The following is a 23,410-nucleotide window of genomic DNA, read 5'->3' on the forward strand; positions in this document are numbered from 1 at the left end:
CATGCGCTCTGTAGCGGACACCGTTACACAGGCGCAACCTCTCCCCAGGGAATAGAGGGCCCGGGCGTATTGGTCTAGAGACTCACCGGGGACCTGCTTTCTGGTGGCCAGCAGATGTCGAGCGAATACCCTGTTGATCGGTTTGATGAATTGTCCTTTTAGCTTTTGTATAGCGTCATCAAAATCCGTTTCCTCTTTGATTATGGCGTAAGCGTCAATACCCACACTGGAGTGGAGGACGTGCAGCTTCTGTGCCCCGGTGGGGGGGTGGTTGTAGATGCTAGGAACCCTTCAAGGCAAGTCAGCCAGAGTTGGGAAAGTTCTGCAGAGTTCGGAGTTTGCGGGCTGATGCGGAGGCATTCGGGCTTCATGCGGAACTCCATCTTCAAGTCGTAGTTAGGGGTGAGTGTCTCTGCGATGGTGGAGGGTGTTGGAGACAGCTGTGGCGTTGTGATGTGCGCATCCTCCGAGTCCGAGTCCATGGTCCCCTGGTGTTCACCCATCCGCTCAGTGAGTCCCGTCTCATGGGTGGCAGTGTCCTGGGTAGGGGTGTCCAGGCTCGGGTGCGACGGGGGCCTCTGGCAGCTCCCTTCATCGCTGCGTTGTCTGTGTTTAGCTGCATGCCTCTCCCACCCTGGGGGGGGGGGGGGGGGGGGGGCTGGAGGCGTGGCAGGCCAGAGAGGCTGGGTCGCTCCCTCTCCCGTGGCTGCCCTGGGGCATCCTGCGGGCGGTCGGCATCCGCAGGGACGGGTGCCTCGATGTTTGGTCCTGCAATACACAAGACAGCAGCATGGTTAGACACTCGGGCGGAGATCGGGGGATATGGGGAGGGGGGATATGGGAGAGGGGGGAAGGGCCGTCGGTGGCTCACTTGCTGGCAGGCCCCCGACCTCTGCCTCGGAAACCTCCCGGTCCTCAGGTCCGCCTGCCAGTTCCAGGGCCCTTTCCTCATGCGTGGTAAGCGGTCTCTCATCCGCAATGCCCCCTCCAATCCTCTGACACTCCCTGTTGTAAGAACGCTTGTCCTGTTGGAGGGGGGGGGGGGCGGGTGGGTAGCAGAGGTAAAAACAACAGTGTTAGACGTGAGACCAATATTCCATTTGCCTTCCTAATTATCTAGTGAACTGCATGCTAGCTTTTTTTCATTTATGCTTGGAGACCCCCAAATCCAACGGTTCTGCAGCTTTCAGCACTCTTTCTCCATGTTAATAATATTCAGCTCCTTTATTCTTCCTACCATAGTGCAGAACTTCACGTTTTCCTTATTTATATTCCGTCTGCCATGTTTTTGCCAACTCACTTAATCTGTCCATATTCCTCTGTAGACTTGTGCCATCACACCTATTAATGTGTCGTCCACAATTATGGCAAAAGTGCATTCACTTCCCTTGTCATTAATATAAATTGGCCTGAAATCTTCGTCCTGGAGACTAAGAGCAGATGCTGGGACTGAATTGGTGTTGCTGTGCTGTCCTGATAGCAGCGCCAGTGTCGGAGCCTTTCAGGACGTGCAAAGGGGCCAGCACCGGTGCCCAGTGGAACTAGTACAATTCTAACCAAAGCAAACATTGAATTTGCTGCTGTCCTGATTGGCACCCGAGAGCTTGAAAAGTTTCAGCTGCATATAAGCATTCCTCTCCCCACACACTTTCATTGCAGCCAGGAAGATCGTACCATAAAGAGTGGCACCGACATTCGCAGCTGTAGAGCTCGAGACACTGCTGAATGCCACGCAGGAGAGTTGGGACAACCTGTTCCCTGGACTAGGAAGGTGACTGACACCAGCCGGTGTCAGAGGTGAAGCGCCACGGGCCCCACTCCAAGGACTCGGCAGCAGTGCAGGAATAATCAGCACAATGTCCTCGGGTCGGTCCATATGAGTCACCACCCCATATCCCCTGGCAGAGGTCACGACGCATTAGGGTTAGTGACCAAATTAGGGTCAAGGTCAAGGTCCGTGTCAAGATCAAGGTCGGTATCAAGGTCAGGCTGAAGGTCAAGGTCGGGGGTGAAGGTCAAGGTCGGTGTCGAGGTCCGGGTGAAGGTCAAGGGCGGGGTGAAGGTCAAGGTCCGGGTGAAGGTCAAGGTCCGGGTGAAGGTCAAGGTCCGGGTGAAGGTCAAGGTCCGGGTGAAGGTCAAGGGCGGGGTGAAGGTCAAGGGCGGGGTGAAGGTCAAGGGCGGGGTGAAGGTCAAGGGCGGGGTGAAGGTCAAGGGCGGGGCGAAGGTCAAGGGAAGGGTCAAGGTCAAGGTCAAGGGCAGGGTGAATGTCAAGGTCAGTGTCAAGGTCACGGGGAGGGGGACTCGCCCTGGCTGCCCTGACGAGGTCATTTATCTTCTTGTGGCACTGGGTGCCTGTCCTCGGGGTAAAACCCACAGCACTGACGGCCTCTGCCACATCCCTCCACAGGTGCTTTCTGAGGCGTGGGGCGACCCTGCGGCCATCTCCAGGATAAAGCTCCTCCCTCCTCTTCAACAGCGTCCAGGAGCACCTGTGGGTCGCGGTCCTGGAACCTCGGGGCTGAGCGGCGCCCAGCCATGATTGGAGTTCTTGCGGGTGGGGGGGGGGGCACTATTTATGTTATGTCTCGCCGGGCGGCGTTGATGATGTCGCCCGACGTCAACCGACGCGCCACTTCCGCAGCGGGTGAAACCGACGCGTAAAACGTTACTCCGCTGCTGGCCCTTTCGGGACCGGAGAATACGCGCAGTTTAGCGGGCCCCGACGCCTGAGTCATCAGCGCCGTTTTTGCCCGCCGGTCCCGGGCATTGCGACGGACATCGGAGAATTTTGCCCAAGGAGACCAAAACTGCACATGATATTATAGGTGTGGTCTCACAAGGCCCTGTGTAATTGCAGCAAGACATCCCTGCTCCTGTACTCAAATCCTCTCGCTGTGAACATACCATTTGCCTTCTTTAGTTCCTACTGCAGCTGAATGCTTCTTTCAGTGACTGGTGTACAAGGGCATACAAGTCTCATTTCACGTTCCCCTCTTCCAATGTGTAGGTGTTCAGGTAATAATCTGCCTTTGTGATTTTTGTTACCAAAGTGGATAACCTCACATTTATCCACATTATTCTGCATCTGTAATACATTTACTCACGCTCACCCCTGACTCAACTTGTCTAAATCACACCGAAGCATCTCTGCATCCTCCTCACAACTCCCCTTTTATGTTTCATCTGCAGATTTGGAGATAGTTGCCCCATCTAAATTATTCATATATATTGTGGCTAGGTTCCGAGCACTGATCCCCACTAGTCACTGCCTGCCATTTGCAAAAAGACCCGTTTATTCTTACTCTGTTTCCCGTTGGCCAACCAGTTTCCCGTTGGCCAACCAGTTTTCTATCCATCTCAATACACTACTGTTACCTCACACTGGGCTAGTGCATGGCCAATTCCAGCCCCACTTGACCCGGATGTGCAACACAGTTGAACTCACCAATAATTCTTCGAAAATCCCCAGACGTTTTTGGCCCATTGTTGTCCATTAATGACCAGGTTTGTAAATTACTTTATATTTCGAACAAGAACTACAATAAAATATGCAGCAAATGGGTGGCACAGTGGTTAGCACTGCTGCCTCACAGCTTCAGGATCCCAAGTTCAATTCCGGCCTTGGATGAGTGTCTGCGTGGAGTTTGCACCCCCCCCCCCCCCCCCCCCCCCCCCCCCCCCCCCCGTGTCTGTGTGGGTTTCCTCCGGGTGCACCTCTTCCTCCCAGTCCAAAGATGTGCAGGTTAGGTGGATTGGCCATGCTAAATTGCCCGAGTGTCCAAAAGGTTAGGTGGGGTTACTGGGTTCCGGGGATAGAGGGGAGGTTTGGGCTTGGGTAGGGTGCTCTTTCCAAGGGCCATTGCAGACTTGATGGGCCAAATGGCCTCCTTCTGCACTGTAAATTCTATGATGATTCTCAATACAACTGGTTAACTATTGTCTAATGCCAATCCCCCCCACCTTAACTTGCCCCCCACCCTGTATACACACACCCATATGACAGACATGCACAGAGGGGAGGGTTGAAAACCATAAGTTAAAGGGAAAATAGTCTTTGATTTAGAGAGAGAGGGAGGGAGAGATCATTCCCTTGAGTGGCCAAGATTGAAAACCAACCTCCATGGGTCTCTAGACATCATCCCACTCAGGCAGGATCCAATCATCACCTGTTACTGGGCAGAATATGGCATTTTGGCAAATTCATTGGCCACCCAATCAATCGAACCATGACCCACATCATCTCTTGGGTTCCCATGAACTCTGGTCTTGTTCTCCAAAATGAGCAGCACCATATACTATGTTGTAACTTCTTGGTTTACTCATTCTCTCTGATGCTTGACTGGAAAGATATATGTTTATTAAGCATCCATAGATTAAAATGGTAACAGAAAAAATAAAGGAAGGGAAAATAAGGGAATCATCAGGCAGGGTCCTTACACTACACCTAATACCATGTGGTTTAATTTTACACGCTAATCTGTTATGTGGGACTTTGCCGAAAGAGTTCAAATAAGCCTCATCAGCTCCACTCCTTGAAGAATTCCAGTAGATTTGTCAATCATTATTTCCCTTTTGTAAATTCACGCCGACTCTGTCCGACCAGGTCACTGTTTTCCAAATGCTTTGCTATTAAATCTTCTGTTAAAGGAGGAAGCTATTGGGATGGGATTATGCATTAAATTATTGGAACGGGAATTGTCGAACTTTTCAAATGTCAGATAAAGTGCAGATTTACGAAGAAAACATTTCCTGTCTCTGGCTTGTGCTGGGAAATTCACTTTGAGTCAGACATTTGGTGGCTCTTGTTGTGTGATGTCCCAAAGAGCAGTAGATGGCTGGAATGTTCTTGGGAAGATCCACTGCGGAGGGGCAACGCCTGTGAGACCCTAACCGTAAGCATGTAGCAAAAGTTTCCTCCTGCCAATTACATCCTGAAGAGGGCAAGAGGACGAAATATGCACGTTGTCATCAGGCTTAAATCCTCAGACTGGAAAGTTTGGTCACGTACCCACCACATACCCAATGCATTCCCTCAAGCCAAAAAAACTGGCGTCACCGAGCTCCTCCAGAAATGTGCGTGTTTGGCTTGATTGACGAGACACCTGCCTGAGTGAAAAGATGCAGAGTTTCAGCTCATTATTTGGATGCTGATGTTATAAAGTTATGCTGACAGATAGCTCATTGTTGGAGGTGTCATCCATTTGATGAGACTTGATATCCAAACCCCCCCCCCCCCATGTACCTAGATCTAGATGCCCACCACCACTTCCATACATTGTACTTACCAGGTGCATTGTAGCCACTCATTGAATCTGCTTAACTGACCCCTCTCAGCTCCACAACCAGTAAGGGTTAAGAGGAGCAAGAGCAGGGGAACACCATCACCTCCAACTCACACACCGCCCTTACACCATATTTTGAATGTTCCTTCATTGTGACTGAGCCAAAATCCCTTCTGGAAGCACCATCACCACAAGAACTAGTGCTTCAAGGCCCACCACCATCTCTGCAGGGATGGACCATAAATATTGGCCTTGTCAGTGTCCCCCACCTCCTGTGAGATCATTTGAGAAAACAAGGCCCTGTTTGCATATTCGTGTGGACTTTTTTTTTTAAAAAGCCATGAAAAACTTGTTTTTTTTAAGCATATCTTCACACCCATACTGCTTTTTACACTTTTGGAATAGTGCGGGAAGAGGTGTAAGGATTCATGAGCTGATTATCAGCCCTTTGAACTGCATTGGACAATTCTTCCATGGTCAACAAGCCCTCATGTTGGACTCGGAGCTTCCGATTCAGTGGCAGGGAACTACTATTTTGGCTGCAAGACCTCCACAGAGCATGGAGTATGGTAGACAACAATTCTTCCTTAACACATGAACCAGAAAACAAACGGCCCACTTATCTTGCCACAGTTTTGAGATGTTGCTGATGCAGGTTTGTTGTGGCATTTGCCTAAATAGTAATCACTGCACCTCAAAGGCTGATTCATTGGGTGAGGCACTTTGAAGCCTCTCCATAAAGTGTCAGGGTGCTAGATAAATCAAAGTATTTTCTTTTAAAATTGAGCTCCAGCTAGGGAACTTGTGAAGTCGGACTTCACTGACGCTGCAAATACACAACATAGCAATCGTCCGTAGTCTCCCCAAAAGGTTGATATCAAAGGTGGGAGAGTTGTTGAGTCCGTCTAGCCACCAGCTGCAGAGGATCATAGACAGAGACACCTGAATGTGGATGTGCTTGTGAGAGACACAGCAGCAGCTACCCAAACGTTCACTTGACCACAACAAAAGCAAAATACTGAGGGTGCGTGCTGGAAAAGCTCAGCAGGTCCGGCAGCATCTGTGGAGAGAGAAACCGAGTTGACATTTTGAGTCCGTAGGATGTCTTTTCAGAGATGAAAATTATGGGGCGGATTTTCCGCTCTTGTTTTTTTTGGGGGGGGGGGGGTGGGGAACGACGGCAGGGGTGGAGAATACTGCGGGAGTCCCAAAACCGCTTTGACGCTGTTGGGATTTCCCGTTGCAATTGTCCATTTCCCCCCCTACCCACCAATGAAGTCATGGGAAGCCTGATTTTGATTCCAATTTGAATAGATTTAAATATTATTATCAGGCTTTTGCTCCTGGTGGTCACCATTGGTAGCATGAAGTCGCAGGACCCACCCCTTAACCTCTGCTCAAGTGGCTTTGGGGACAAAAGCAGCCTTTGGGGACGGTGGCTTCCATCCCTTTTTTCCCGCTGCACCACTCTGCTGAAAATGAGAATTTTTGCCATTGTAGCAGATTGGCGTGAGAAGTCGTAATGATGATCAATTGCGAGTATGTTTGTATTCAATTCCTATCGCGCCGTTTACTACAAGTCATCATATTCGATTATTTTGTGCTAAATGCTGTAAAGCAGACAGGTTTTCAATGCAAATTTGAGCTCAATGTGAAACGGCTAAACATTCCCAAATTTGGACCTCTCGGGATTGCAGAATGTCCTTCATTTCTGGTTTAGCTGGTTGCCAGCTGGGGCTGGTTTAGCACGGGGCTAAAGAGCTGGCTTTTAAAGCAGACCAAGGCAGGCCAGCAGCACGGTTCAATTCCCGTACCAGCCTCCCCGAACAGGCGCCGGAATGTGGCGACTAAGGGGCTTTTCACAGTAACTTCATTTGAAGCCTACTTGTGCCAATAAGCGATTTTCATTTCTATGAAATTGCCGGACAAGTCAGGATAGCATCGTTGGCATGTTCAATTCTGATAAGCTACCTCCGACCTTTCTTGAGGAGACGAATCCTCTTTTGACAGGGATGCTACTTTAGCGGTCTGTCTTGTGATTGTGTTTGGATCAAAGTTAGACGTGTGGTGGACTGAGAGTCCAAAAATGAAACCGCATCTAAAAGGAGAAAAGTTGTTCAAGGATTCTGATGGAACTCTTCAAAGAAATCTAAAGTTCTCTCATGCTTCAAATGCTGACATTTCTTTCTAATCTTTCTCGATCCCACCACCTGGCTCGAAAGTGCTAACGGATATTAAGCCACGCACGGATCAATAGCTATCAGTATGGCCAAGACAAACTGAGATAGGGTGCACCGGCAGGTTATTCAGTTGTGGCGCACACCACACACACATCTCTTCTGTCTGTATCTGATATCCACATACTCTGATGTTCACATACGTCTGTCAGCGAGGCCTCCAACACATTGGCTAGGTGTTGAAGAGTGGCATGGTGGCACAGTGGTTAGCACTGCTGCCTCAGTTCCAGGGACCCGGGTTCAATTCCGGCCTGGGGTGACTGTCCGTGTGGAGTTTGCACTTCCTCCCCAAGTCTGCGTGGGTTTCCTCTGGGTGAGCAAAGAACAAAGAAAATTACAGCACAGGAACAGGACCTTTGGCCCTCCCAGCCTGCGCCGATCCAGATCCTTTATCTAAACCTGTCGCCTATTTTCCAAGGATCTACTTCCCTCTGTTCCCCGCCCGTTCATATATCTGTCTAGATGCATCTTAAATGATGCTATCATGCCCGCCTCTACCACCTCTGCTGGCAAAGCGTTCCAGGCACCCACCACCCTCTGCGTAAAAAAACTTCCTATGCACATCTCCCTTAAACCTTCCCCCTCTCACCTTGAAATCGTGACCCCTTGTAAATGACACACCCACTATTGCAAATAGCTTGTTGCTATCCACCCTGTCCATACTTCTCATAATTTTGTAGACCTCAATCAGGTCCCCCCTCAACCTCCGTCTTTCCAACGAAAACAATCCTAATCTACTCAACCTTTCTGCATAGCTAGCACCCTCCATACCAGGCAACATCCTGGTGAACCTCCTCTGCACCCTCTCTAAAGCATCCACATCCTTCTGGTAAAGTGGTGACCAGAACTGCACGCAATATTCCAAATGTGGCCGAACCAAAGTCCTATACAACTGTAACATGACCTGCCGACTCTTGTACTTAATACCCTGTCCAATGAAGGCAAGCATGCTGTATGCCTTCTTGACCACTCTATCGACCTGCGTTGCCACCTTCAGGGTACAATGGACCTGAACTCCCAGACCTCTCTGTACATCAATTTTCCCCAGGACTCTTCCATTGACCATATAGTCCGCTCTTGAATTAGATCGTCCAAAATGCATCACCTCGCATTTGCCTGGATTGAACTCCATCTGCCATTTCTCTGCCCAACTCTCCAATCTATCTATATTTTGCTGTATTCTCTGACAGCCCTCCTCCACCAATCTTCGTATCATCTGCAAACTTGCTAATCAGACCACCTATACCTTCCTCCAGGTCATTTATGTATATCACAAACAACAGTGGTCCGAGCACGGATCCCTGTGGAACACCACTAGTCACCCTTCTCCGTTTTGAGACACTCCCTTCCACCACTACTCTCTGTCTCCTGTTGCCCAGCCAGTTCTTTATCCATCTAGCTAGTACACCCTGAACGCCACACGACTTCAGTTTTTCAAGTTTCATCCCACAGTCCAAAGATGTGTCGGTTAGGACTGGCCATGGATGTGTCCAAGGATGTGTAGGTTAGGTGGGGTTATGGCGATAGGGTGTGGGAGTGGGCCTAGGTAGGGTGCTCTTTCGGCGTGTTGGTGCAGACTCGATGGGCCGAATGGCATCTTTCTGCACTCTAGCAATTCTACGGTTCTAAGAATAGCCAGATTTAGCTTGCGGTGTCAGTAACCATGGAACCAAACCTTAACATAAGCAAGCATCTTCATGAGGCAAGAGGAGAAAACAGACAGGAAAGATTGATTCTACCTTGAGTAGTTGCGATTTCACATCCTTTTCAAACTTGCATCGAGTTGTTGCTGACTATGAAAAATAGTTGGATCTGTAATTGTGATTTGTCCTCGGGTGGCAAGCAGCCGTTTTAACAAGGTTCAAGCTGGCATTACAGTAGAATGCATTCCAAACAGAACGGATGCGCGTCGGTGTTTTAAAGGAGGAGCTGTTTTGAGAAACAAAGGCTGCCCCAATAGCTGCCCTTTTCCAGGATTGTTCTTTTAGGTTTTCCAATCTTGACGCTTGTGTTTTCTTTTGCCTGTTTGCTCTGGCCCTTAAACATCAGGTGTGTTTATTAGACTTGTTCCAGGATAATTTTCTGAGATGTGCAAAATTAACAGAACTGTTTTCTTGAAACCCAAAAACATGTTTTGCATTTCTTTCTTGGGGTGTGGGCATTCCTAATTGCCCTTGAACTAAGTGGCTTGCTTGGCCATTTCCAAGAACAGTTAGAGTTAACCACGTGGCTGTGGGTCTGGAGTCCAATGTAGGTCAGACCAGGGTAAGGATTGATGGAACCATCAATTCAGCGAACATGTGTAGTTAGATCTGAACAGAGGCTTACAACATACACTTACAACAGAGCCAGCCTATTCGTCATTGAACTCCAGATGACTGCAGGCTGGTTCTAAGGCACTGATCTTTATACATCGGTCCCAGGGGGAGGAGTCCTGGGCGGAGCCAAGGGAGGAGCCCAGTACAAACTCTCGCGTACTCCCAGAGCGACTCCCCCTGGTGGTCGGATAGTGCAACTGCACTTACAATGGTGGATAGTGAACATATATACACGGAGTTATATTGGCTACTATATACAGCATTGATCTTACAAAGGATAGATAACGAACATATATACATGGATTGATATTGGCAACTATATATAGTGTGAATCACATTCACCACAAGGATGACGGATTTCCCTCCGGACTTTAGTGAACAAGGTGGGTATCAACAGGAAAATGATGGTTTAATGGTCAACATTCCTGTGATTATTTTTGTATTCAACATTATGCTAATTGAGTTTAGATTCCACCAACTGCTGTGGTGGGTTTTGAACCCATGTCCCCAAATCTTACCCTGAGCTTCTAGATTACTGGTCTAAGGGATATTAACACAACCACACCATTTACCCCATGCCTGCTACATTTAGGGATGCAAAAGTGATTGATTATAGCTCAATTGGCTGGATCGTGATGCAGAGCAAGATCAAGAACGTGGGTTCAGTTCCCGTACCGGCTGAGTTTATTCGGGAAGGCTCTGCCTTCTAAACCTTGCCCCCTCACCTGACATTTGGTTAAATCACCACCATCAGCCACCAGAGGGGGGTGGGGGTTCTGGTCAGCCTCTGGTCATATATTCCTGGAGGTTTCATCGCATGACTTGCACCCACGCTCCAGACATTCATTGGGCAACTTTGTGATGCACTGCCTTCCGACATCAATTGGAAAGCAAAAAGACTCATTGCCCTAATTGATTGATGCTTGACTGCCTCCACCCCCACACAACACACCATTTTAAAATCTGTTGAAGAGAATCGATCAAAGAAAATGACTAAAAAAAAATTGATATCCCGATGATTTTTCACCAGGGTTGCACACAGCACTGCCCCGTAGATTGGTCTTCAGTTCCTGGAGACACCAGGCCAATCTGAGCCATGTCCCATGAAAGAACGATGCAGAAACATGTTTTAGGTATTCTTGCTCCTGGTTCCTACTGATTTTCGGTGAGATATATACTCTAATGAAACCTGTAGTTTTTGCCTCACCACTATTCTTGGAATTCCCCCTATACCAAAAAGGGCTGGTTTATTCTAAATGGTGAGCAGGGATTCTCACTCCCTGACTCCTACGCAGTAAGGGGGGTGCTATTCAGGTCAAACTAATATTTCAAGTTATCCCCCGGTATAACCCCTATCTTCGCAGAAGACTTTTATTTACTTACCACTCAGTAACTTACACATGGGTCCAGTTTGCTAAGTGAAGTAAAGTAAACTTTAAAGAAAATACTAGTAACCACTTTTTCAGGTTATAAATTTGAACTTAACTTTATTTTCAAATTAAAAGAGAATAACTACTTTTACAGAAAGGTTAAAAAAAGGTATTTTCCTGTTCGGACCAGTTGCAGACTTTCAAGTCTATCTTGACAATCAGTGTTCTTTAACTTTTGGTCTTCTGTTCGATTCTCTGGGCTGCTCGGTCTGTCGATGTTGCTTGTCCCATCACCGAGAAAGATAGTCTGAAAACTCTGTTCATCTCCCCCAGTTTTTATAGCAATTTGGGGCCACCTAATCTCTGCACCTGGCATCCTGTTGCCTGTCTGCTGGACAGTTTGAACATTAAATTTTAGTGATTCAGAAGCATGGCGCTACCCTGTGCAGTTGATAATACTAAATTTTGCAGTCCAGAGGTAATCATCAGTCGAACACCAGATAAGTTCAAAGAGCCGTTTATTTACCGCGGGGCTGTAGCACAAGTGTAACTGAGTTACAGCAAATGAAAAAGCAAACTTCTCTTAGTTACAGTTGACTATATATTCTTACAAAACCCATCAAGCTTTCAATCATTAGTGATACAATTAGCTCATTACACCCCTCCTTTAAGTAATTATTTTCTTCCCAAGATTAGTAATAGTTAGTTTCATAGCATAGTCATTCTTTATCAAAAAGTCCTAAGGAGTGAATCTTCCCCCGGCTGTGTTTCGTTCCCACCACAGATTCTCACAGACAATCAAGGTTGTGATAACGCCTTCTCACAGGAACAATTCATTTCACAAAGCTGGTATACAAACCTGACATTCCATTACCCATCAAGCTCTGATTTAACTTGACCAAACTCTCAATCCATTTCCCATCATGCTCTGATTCTAACTTGAGCCAAACTCTCACAGTTACCTCCTCACCAGCTCGCCATTCCTGATTGTAACTTTTCTCGCTTTTCTTGACATGTAATTAATCTGTTTGTGTCTTAGTTAGCATTTCATTTGGATTTATGTGTCTCTTAATGAGTTTTCTTAGATTTGACTCGGGTCATTTTCGGGTTAAGCTAATGCCATATTAGGGTTATTCCTTCCGACTCCAACTTTATCTGCCTTATTCATCTTCTACAAGGTTTTAACTTCAAAATGATATAAGCTTTAGTGTGGCCTTGTCGCCTTTTAGTTTTTCTTAATTTGTAAATCAGTTGTTTCACTTTATTAGGGGTATCAGTAACTTTTCATACTTGGCAGTTGTTCCTTATCTTTACACTTTATAAATTCTGGCTGTCTTTCTTAATTGTTTAATAAATTCCATTGCTTCAAGATTTGTGAAATACTCTTTCCTTTCATATAACTTTTAAGAGTTTAAGTCAATCCAAGGACTTTTCTAATTTGTAGATTATAATGAAGCTCCTATCTTTTCTCTTCCCTGCTTGTGAAGTTGTCTGCTTTCAAAACAGGCTGCTGCTGTTAACCCTTTGCGGGGCTGCTCCCTTTGATTCTCAGACACTCTTTTTGTTACTTTGATGTTTCAAATGTCATATTCTTCCGATTTTTCACAACAAGCCCTAAAGCATATGTCCTTTTGTTTTGTGTTTTGCAGAGTAATCTTGACCATGTCGGTGAGCGAGCATGAGAGTCGGAGGAACCGGGGCAGCAGCGGCGTCTCCTCCAGCAGCAACATCTCCCTGTTCCACAAAGCTTCCCACCCGGAGAGTGTCCTGGCCCAGCTCGACAGTCTCCGGAGGCAGCGCCTCTTCACCGACGTGACCCTGTGGGCCGGCCGGCGCTCCTTCCTGTGCCACCGGGTGGTGCTGGCCGCCTGCAGCCGCTACTTCGAGGCCATGTTCAGCGGTGGACTGCGGGAGAGCAGCGAGCGGGAGGTGGACCTGCGGGACAGCGTGCACCCTGAGGCGCTGGAGCTGCTGCTCGACTACGCCTACTCGGCGCGGCTGGCCATCAGCGAGGAGAACGCCGAGTGGCTGCTGCAGGCCGGCGACATGCTGCAGTTCCCCGACATCCGCGAGGCGGCGGCCGCCTTCCTGGAGAAGCGGCTGCGGCCCTCCAACTGCCTGGGCCTGCTGCTCCTCTCCGACGCACACCAGTGCCGCCGCCTCCGCCAGCAGGCCCGGGCCGCCTGCTTGGCCCACTTCGACCAGCTGGCAGCCGGCCGGGCCGAGGAGCTGTGCGGCCTGCCCGCCGCCACCCTGGCCGAGCTGCTGGCCTGCGACGAGCTGGAGGCCGAGGACGAGCGCACGGTGCACAGGGCCGTCCTGCGCTGGGTGCGCCACGACCCGGCTGGGCGGCGGGGCTGCCTGGCCGGCCTGCTGCGCCACGTGCGCCTGGCCCTGCTGCCTGCCGCCTACCTGGAGGAGTGGGCCGCGGCCGAGCACTGGCTGCAGGATGACCCGCTCAGCCGGCGGCTAGTGGAGGAGGCCCGCCGTTGCCAGGAAGCAGGACCACCGACGGAGAGTCCGACCCTAGCGCGGCCTCGGCGGGCCGGCCACACGCTGCTGATCCTGGGCGGCCGGACCTTCCTGTGCGACCAAGTGTACGAGCTGGACCGGGGGGAGGGGCGCATCGTGGCCAAGGCTACGCTGCCCAGCCCGCGCAAGGAGTTCAGTGCCTGCGCACTGGGCCGCCGTGTCTACGTCAGTGGGGGGCGGGGCCCGGAGAACGGGGTCTCGCGAGACGTCTGGGTCTATGACGCGGCGGCTGGAGATTGGTCCAAAGTGGCGCCAATGCTGGTCGCCCGCTACGGCCATGGCTCCGCGGAGCTGAGGGGCGGCGTGTTTGCGCTGGGCGGCCACGGGGCCTGCCCGCCCGCCTCACCCTCCGCCTGCCTCACCCAGGTGGAGCGCTACCAGCCGTCTGCCAACGCCTGGGCCATGGTGGCCCCGCTGCCCCACGGCGTCAGCAACGCGGCGGTGGTGAGCGCCCAGCGCCGGCTTTACGTCTTCGGCGGCACCTCCGCCGCTGCGGCCGGCCCCCCCCAGGCCGAGCGGCTGGCCCGGGTGCAGCGCTACGAGCCGCTGGAGGACCGCTGGGCCATGCCGGCCACCTGCCCACACCCCTGGCGCTACACGGCCGCCGCCGCCCTAGGCAGCCAGATCTTCATCATGGGCGGCGACACCGAGTTCACGGCAGCCTCGGCCTACCGCTTCGACTGTGACACCAACCAGTGGACGCGGGTGGGCGACATGACGGCCAAGCGCATGAGCTGCCACGCCGTGGCCTCCGGCAACAAGCTCTACGTGGTGGGCGGCTACTTCGGAACCCAGCGCTGCAAGAGCCTGGACTGCTACGACCCGAGCTCAGACACCTGGAACAGCGTCACCACAGTGCCCTACTCCCTCATCCCCACCGCCTTTGTCAGCACCTGGAAGCAATTTCCCGCCTGACCCTCATCGACTTGACACCGAGTGGAAGGAAGGGAGAGCTAGGTGGGTGTCGGGCAGAAGGGGCATGAAATAAAATGAAGCATTTGCATGGTTGAAAAAAAAATAGACATGTCGCAGAAGCTTTTCATTCGGGTCAAATACAAGAATGCCAAATTTCAAACCATCACAATTTGTTCCACTACAGGATAAAAGGGTGCTGATTGGTTCACAAGTCAACTCTGATTGGCTGAGGTATTGCCATGAGCAATTGATCAGCCCCCTTTTTCATTTGTAGTAGAACAAATTGTGATTGTTTGAAGTTTGGCAATTCTCGTATTTGGCCTGATGAGTGCAAGATGAAAAACTTCAACAATATTCAAGCTCTGTGATACCGAGTGACTAGCATTGACATATTGCCTTTTGAAACCACGAGACACAAAGAAGATAGGAGCAGGAGGAGGCCTTTTGGCCCTTCGAGCCTGCTCTGCCATTTATCACGATCATGGGTGACCATCCAACTCAACAGCCTAACCCTGGTTTCTCCCCATAGTCCTTGATCCCATTCGTCCCAAAGCACTTCACAGCCAATTTGTTGATGCCTGTTTGTTGGTTGAAATGCTGCCAATTTTTGTTCAATAAGTTCTTAAAGCTGTAATACAAGCCATAGGAGCAGAATTAGGCCGCTCGGCCCATCGAGTCTGCTCCGCCATTCAATCATGGCTGATATTTTCTCATCCCCATTCCCCTGCCTTCTCCCCATAACCCCTGATCCCCTTATGTTAACTAACAGACGACCTCTTTCCGTGATGTTCAGTGTGGAATAAATAGTGGTCAGGCAGGCACCAGAGGTAACTCGTCTTTTTTAGAAGAATGAGGTATGACCTCATAGAAACCTATGAAGTTCTAATGGGACTGGATGCTGGAAGGATGTTCCCGATGGTGGAGGGGCCCAGAACTAGGGGTCACAGCCTAAGGATACGGGGTAAACCATTTCGGATTGAAATAAGGAGAAATGTTACCACCCGAGTGATAAGCCCGTGGAATTCACTACCACAGAGGCAGTTGAGGCCAAAACATTGAGTGGGATTCTCCGATGCCGGAATCGGGAAAGGCGATTGGGCGGAGAATCGGCTTTGACGCCGAAATAGTGGTCAGCGCCGGTGCCTCGCCAGTGGCTTCAATGCTCTACTCTGCACGGACAGTAAACGTGGTTTGCATATCTGACCCGGTATTCTCCGGGGCCTCCGCGATCCTCTGCCTCCACTGGGGGGGTTACTGATGGCGAGGGACACTTGTGCTTTTAAACATCGCGAAACAGGTGGCGTCACTGATGAGGGGGTACAGAAAGTGTCCAACATCACCGTAGTGTGCTGACAGTTATGCCACTGGCCGGGTGGGGGGGTGGGGGGGGGGGGGGGGGGGACTTCTGCAACGACTGGGGGGGGGGGGGGGGGGGGCTTCTGCAACGACTGGGTGGCGGGGGGGGGGGGGACATCTGCAACGACTGGGTGGCGGGTGGCGGGGGGGGGGGGCAGCTGGGGGGGGGGGACTTGTGCCACGACTGGGTGGCGTAGTGGGGGCCGACTGGGGGGGGGGGGGCGCCAGCTGGGGGGGACTTCTGCCATGACTGGGTGGCGGGGGGGGGACTTCTGCTACGACTGGGTGGCGTTGTGGGGGCCGACCCGGGGGCGGGGGGGGGGGGCATATGGGACCGGGATGGACAGGCACAGAACACCATTGCTGCAGCCTGCCAGGCAGCAATGCAGCTACGCATGCCGCTGACTGCCCACTGTGAATATGGGTTCCCACCCAGGCTGTTCTATTACAGAGATTTATATATATATATAATTGTCTTGCCGAGTTGTATATAACTTGATGATAAATAATTAAAGTCTTCCAGTTGATGACAAATAATTTATTGAGTAACAAAATAATATACTTGTGAGTTCTTTTACTTTAATATTTTGACTAGTAATACAATTAACTAAGATTAGATTAAATTAACAATTAATATAATACACTGAACTCTGATCACTTGTATCCTCTAGCTGCAATACACACACACGAACTAAGAAAGAGCGGGAAACCCCTTATATAGTTCCTGTTAGTGTTTCTACCTAGTGATCATCTGACTGCACATTAACTAATCATGTATTAACATATACAGAGGTAACTACACAGGTTGGGTGGATTGGCCATGATAAATTGCCCTTGGTGTCCAAAACAAAAAGGTTAGCTGAGGTCACCGGATTACGGGGATACGGTGGGCTTATGTAGGGTGCTCTTTCCAAGAGCCGGTGCAGACCCAGATGGGCTGAATGGCCTCTGTAAATTCTATGATCTAATTGAATAAAGTACTGCTCTCTGACTGAAGAAATTCCTCTTCGTCTCAGTCCTAAATAATCAACCCCATAGCCTGAGAATGTGCTCATGTGTTCTAGGTTCCCCAACCAGAGGAAACATTCTCTTGGTTTCTATCCTGTCAAGCCCCTTCAGTCCTTCTCGAGGGAAATTAAGGATGGACAATAAATGTCGGTTATTCCAGTAATGCTCACATCCTCTGAATGAATGAATGAATAAACAGAACCCATAATAGCCATCTATCTGAGACAGCCTGGGAACTCTCATTCAAAAAATGATTGCTCCAGCACTGTGAAATTCCCTCATTGCCGGACTGGAGCGTGAGTCTAGATTTTTGTCCTCAAGTCTTTGGAAGGGGAGACACAACCTCTGTCTCTTGTGAGAATGCCACCCACTGAGCCCTGGCTGACACTAATACTCCATAGCATTCTCCTTCAATGTGCTGGCGCCCAAATCTATCTTAATTTCCTCCCTCCATAGTTTTCAGGCATCCTCTCCTGAAGCTGCTGACTTCAAAAAAAAAAGTACAGGCATCGGTACATTACCCAAGAGGCCAGTCTTAATGTGATTCTTTACCGGACATCGTCGGCATGACATTCGACCATGTGGTAGGACATTACAATTGAAGCCTGTGAATTTTTAGCACAGGCTCAGGACTACCAGCGCCTTCCAAGAACGAATATCATGTTGACGCAGGGAGAACAGCCAGTTGCATAAAGTACTAAGGACTGCTGTTGTTGCTCATTGATCAGGAGAAAAAATTGGAAAAATAAAACTGAATGCTGAAACTTTTCTATGTTTTGATTAGAAAGTTTGCGCCACGTGTAATTTTACAGCACTACAGGTGAACATTTAGCCAAACAAGTGTTTGCATGTGTTTATAATCCATATAGGAGTCCTGCAGGTTCAGTCGGCAGTTGGGAAGGCAAATACAATGTTAGCATTCATGTCGAGAGGGCTAGAATACAAGAGCAGGGATGTACTTGGGAGGCTGTGTAAGGCTCTGGTCAGACTCCATTTGGAGTATTGTGAGCAGTTTTGGGCCCATATCTAGGGAAGGATGTGCTGGCCTCGGAAAGGGTCCAGAGGAGGGTCACAAAAATGATCCCTGAAGTGAAGAGCTTGTTATAAGCGGAGCAGTTAAGGACTCCGGGTCTGTACTCGTTGAAGGATGAGGGGGATTCATTGAAGCTTACTGAGAGGCCTGGATAGAGTGGACGTGGAGAGGATGTTTCCACCTGTAGGAAAAACTAGAACCTGAGGGCACAGCCTCAGACTGAAGGAACGATCCTTTAAAACAGAGATGAGGATGAATTTTTTTCAGCCAGAGGGTGGTGAATCTGTGGAACTCTTTGCCGCAGAAGGCTGTGGAGGCCAAATCACTGAGTGTCTTTAAGACAGCGATAGATAGGTTCTTGACTAATAAGGGGGTCAGGGGTTATGGGGAGAAGGCAGGAGAATGGGGATGAGAATCATACCAGCCATGATTAAATGGTGGAGCAGACTCGAGCGAGCTGAATGGCCTAATTCTGCTCCTTGGTCTTATAACCTCTCAACCATATTTTTATCCCTCACCAATGTGTCCTATTCCTCTCCCTCGTCTGTTGGTCGATACAGCCAGTCCCTCCATTAACATGATCAATGTTCTCACCACTCTAGTGGGGGGGGGGGGGGTTTAGAAGAATTTATTGTGTCTCTTTTATATTTCTGATGCTGGGTGGGACTACACTTATCTGGTTTTATTATTTATTTTATCATGAGCAGAAACTCACCTGAAATGGCTTCTCGCTTCTGTACCATCACCTGTGTCCTCGAAAGGATCTATCCTCAACCTCCACCCTTTCCCCATCTACTTTTGCCCCTTGGTGACATCATCTGAAATCATTGTGAAAATCATCTGAAATCACAGTAATTTCTTTGCCGTGTTTTATGTAAGCCTACTTGTGACATTAATAAAGATTATTATTACTATCAGCTGCTTAACCAACATCCAATATTAGATGAGCAGAAATTTCCTCTAGTCAATTATGGGGAAGTTAAAAGTCAGTGTGTTACAATGAGCTCTGTTACTTGAGTATTGCTGGAAAAAAACATTTTTTTGTCGAAGATGTTCACTTTGCACTCATCAGGACAATTCCCAAGACTACCAAATGTAAGGAAAAGCAGCACATTTGTACTATATGAGAGTACTGATTGGTTGATAAGTGGACTCTGATTGATAGAGGTGTTGCCATGGAGAATGCACCAGTTGATGGCGACTGACAGTTAAGTGTCATGCATTGTTTGAAATTTAAGCCCAGCAGCTTGACTCTTTGGTCAAGGGATTGCCCTGAGGAATGAGCCATTGAATGGGTGCCACTTATTCATTTTGTTTAGCTGAAACAGGCGCAATGTGTGCACATATTCTTTCTGTCTGCACATACCTAGCATCACACTGATGCTAAAATTCAAATACCACATGACTCATTTGTGTGATAGTCAGATCGTCTTTTTGATTTGACAGCAGCAGCCTGTTAGTGGAGAATGTCACTCCTGTGGGTGCTGCATAGAAGCAGCATTAAATGGTCAGCTCCACCTGATGCCCAAATGTTTGAGACACTTTGCCGTTCCAGGGTGCCCTTCAAATCCGAAGGTGGCAGGCCTAGGTTGTTTGTGAGTTTGCGCAGTGTGAAATTATGTGATCAGGGAGTCATTATCCCACAGGATACCTTTTGATGCAACCCTATTTCAGCATAAGAACTAGGTGCAGGAGTAGGCCATCGAGCCTGCTCCGCCAGTTAATGAGATCATGGCTGATCTTTTGTGAACTCATTTACATTTTCCCGCCCGAACACCATAACCCTTTATTCCTTTCTTCTTCAGAAAACTATCCATCTTTATCTTGAAAATATTCAATGAAGGAGCCTCACCTGCTTCACTGGGCAGGGAATTCCATAAATTCACAACCTTTGGGTGAAGACGTTCCTCCTGAGCTCAGTCCTAAATCTACTTCCCCTTATTTTGAGGCTATGCCCCCTAGTTCTGCTTTCACCCGCCAATGAAAACAACCTCCCCGCATCTATCCTATCTATTCCCTTCATAATTTTATATTTTTCTGTATGATCCATCCCGCATCCTTCTAAATTCTAACGAGTACAGTCCCAGTGTACTCAACCTCTCCTCATAATCCAACACCTTCAACTCTGGGATTAACCTAGTGAATCTCCTCTGCACACCCTCCAGCACCAGCACATCATTTCTCAGGCAAAGAGACCAAAACTGAACACAATATTCCAAGTGTGGCCTCACTAACACCTTATACACTTGCAGCATAACCTCTCCAGTCTTAAACTCCATCCCTCTAGCAATGAAGGACAAACTCCATTTGCCTTCTTAATCACCTGTTGCACCTGTAAATGAACTTTTTGCGACTCATGCACTAGGACACCCAGGTCCCTCTTCACAGCAGCATGTTTTAATATTTCTCACCCTCCATCTGTATATTAAATTCCACCATATTGTGATCACTCCTTCCGAGAGGATCCCTAACTATGAGATCATTAATCAATCCTGTCTCATTACACAGGACCAGATATAGGATTGCTTGTTCCCTCGTAGGTTCCATTACATATTGTTCTAAGAAACTATCGAGGATACATTCTCTAAACTCTTCCTCAAGGCTGCCTTGGCCGACCTGGTTTAACCAATCGACATAGATTAAAATCCTCCATGATAACTGCTGTACCATTTCTACATGCATCAGTTATTTATTTGTTTATTGCCCATCCCACCGTCACGTTACTCTTTGATGGCCTATAGACTACTACTTTCAGTGACCTTTTCGTCTTACTATTCCTGATTTCCACCCATATGGATTCAATCTTATCCTCCATAGCACCATGTCATTCCTCACTACTGCCCGGATGTGATCCTTAAATAACAGAGTTACACCACCTCCGTAACCATCCACTCTGTCCTTCCGAATAGTTTAATACCCTCGGATATTTAACTCCCAGTCGTGACCATCCTTTAACCATGTTTCAGTAATGGCCACTAAATCCTAGTCATTCACGATGATTTGCACCATCAACGCATTTACCTTATTCTGAATACTACGAACATTCAGGTAAAGTACTCTTATGTTGGTTTTTATACCTCCGTTTTGAGTCTTAACACCTCTATCAGTAACTTCTCCTAAGTTATTTTTCCTTTGAACTTTTCTCCTAATTTTCCTTATCGTTGAACCCATATCTTCATGCAATAACCTGCTGCTTTGCTTTCCATTTAAGTTTTTACTTCCCGTTTTTTCCTTTTAGTATTACTGGGCCTATTCACTGAGCTCCCCTCAGTCACTGTACCTTGTACTGTGGCTGAACTGTATGCAAAGCAATATTTTTTACTGTACCTCGGTACATGTGACAAAAAATCTAATCCAATCCACCTCCCTTCCCGTTCCCCATATCCCTTCAACATGTTTTTAAAATCAGAAGGTTTCTCTTGAAACCATTCTTTATATCTTTATTAATATACCTTTTCAGGATAAGAATATCGTTATTACTATACTAATAATGGACACCTCAAGAGGTGGGGGTACAGTTCAAACTGTATTTTGTTTCCTTCTTATTAGTACAGTTTATTTTTATCCTCTCAAGGCTGTGCATCACTCGAGGCAAAAGAATATCATTTTGCCAAGGTTTGACTTTGTGTCGCGAACTTGACGGAGGAAAGGCAGTGGGGTCGCTTCAGAGCTTAAGTTGCTGGTGAACATTCATGAGAACTCAAATAATTGATGCTTCCAGAGCAAAGCAGCCGCTCGATTGATGCCCCATCCGCCACCTTAAAGATTCACTCCCTCCATCCCCAATGCACAGTGGCAAATTGTTCTGCAGCAACTCACTAAGCTGCTTCCACAGTACCTTCCAAACCTGCAATATCTCCCTTCCAGAAGGTCGAGGGCAGCAGATCCATGGGAATGGATTGTTGAAGTTGAGTCGCTGTTCCTTGGAGTAAAGAAGGCTGAGAAGAGGCTTGATGGAGATATTCAAGATCCTGAGGGGTCTGGACAGGGTAAATAGTAAGAGACTGTTTCCTCTCAGCGGTATATAGAGTAGTAGAGGTCTACAGCATAGAAAAGACCCTTCAACCAGTCAAAAACAGCTACCTAAGTATTCTAATCCCATTTTCTAGCATTTGGCCATAGCCTTGTATGCCTAGGTGTCGTACGCACGCATCTAAATACTTCTTGAATGTTATGAGGGTCTCTGCCTCCACCAACCTTTCAGGCAGAGAGTTCCAGACTCCTACCAGCCCCTGGGTGAAAGGTTTCCCCTTACATCCCCTCTAAACCTCTTGCCCCTACATCAAGAATCAAAGGGCAAGGGCAGCACGGTGGCCTAGTGGTTAGCACAACCGCCTCCCGCCGCTGAGGTCCCAGGTTCGATCCCGGCTCTGGGTCACTGTCCGTGTGGAGTTTGCACGTTCTCCCCGTGTCTGCGTGGGTTTCGTCCCCACAACCCAAAAATGTGCAGAGTAGGTGGATTGGCCACGCTAAATTGCCCCTTAATAGAAAAAATAATTGGGTAATCTAAATTTAAAAAAAAAAAAAGAATCAAAGGGCACAGATTCAAAATAATGGACAAAGGTTGAAGGAATGATTTTTACATCCAGTGGGTGGTTGAAATTTGTAACGCACATCCTGCCAGGGTGGTGGATGCAGGTTTGATTAAGGTATTCAAAAGGGAATTGGATGGCTTCCTGAAAAGAAAGAATGCGCAATGTTACAGGGAAAAGGCAGGGGAATGGGATTAGGTAGAATGCTCTTTCAAGGAACTAATGTAGACTTGATGGGCCAAATGGCCTCCTTCTGCAAAGAGTCTGTGATTTTGTAAACACCATCATCTGGAGGTCCCCCTCCAAGTCACACACCATCCTGGTTTGGAAATATATCGCTGTTCCTTCACTGTCGCTGGGTCAAAATCTTAGAACTCTCTCCCTAATAGCACTGTGGGTATACCTACACCTCACGGACGGCAGCAGTTTAGAAAAGGGGGCCACTACCACCTTCTCAAGGGACAATTTGGGATGTCCAACACCCACATCCTGTGAATAATTTCTTGAAATTGGGCCGATCCCTGGCATGGGCACTCTGGCACCTTGACACTGCCAGGCAGGCACGCTGGCAGTGCCCCAGCAAATCTGGCAGTGCCACCAAGGCAATGCCAGAATGGAAGTGCCTGGGTGGCAGCTGGAGTGCCAGGGTACCACCCGGGGGTCTCCGATTGCCTGGGGAACACCCCAGGTGCCCTTACGCCTGGTCGGTCAATGTTTCTGTGGTCCTGTGCTAAACGGCACCATGGCAAGGTGTACCAGGCAGGGGTGTTCTATCCCTGCCCTAGAGGCAATCGGGCATAGACATATTTAAATAAGCCTAATGGCAC

At 48.5% G+C, this 23,410-nt stretch overlaps 1 protein-coding gene across 1 annotated transcript in view; it reads left to right on the top strand.

Moving 5' to 3' along the window:
• Positions 1 to 23,410, top strand: part of LOC119974172 (kelch-like protein 25) — a 96,795-nt gene that overhangs the window by 61,362 nt on the left and 12,023 nt on the right. The window contains exon 3 of the mRNA XM_038812877.1: positions 12,857 to 14,696. Coding sequence (XP_038668805.1) covers positions 12,870 to 14,654 — 1,785 coding nt within the window. The 5' untranslated portion in view covers positions 12,857 to 12,869 and the 3' untranslated portion in view covers positions 14,655 to 14,696. The remainder of the gene's footprint in view (positions 1 to 12,856; positions 14,697 to 23,410) is intronic.

The sequence above is a fragment of the Scyliorhinus canicula genome, chromosome 12 (genome assembly GCF_902713615.1).
Source record: "Scyliorhinus canicula chromosome 12, sScyCan1.1, whole genome shotgun sequence".
Taxonomy (NCBI): domain Eukaryota; kingdom Metazoa; phylum Chordata; class Chondrichthyes; order Carcharhiniformes; family Scyliorhinidae; genus Scyliorhinus; species Scyliorhinus canicula.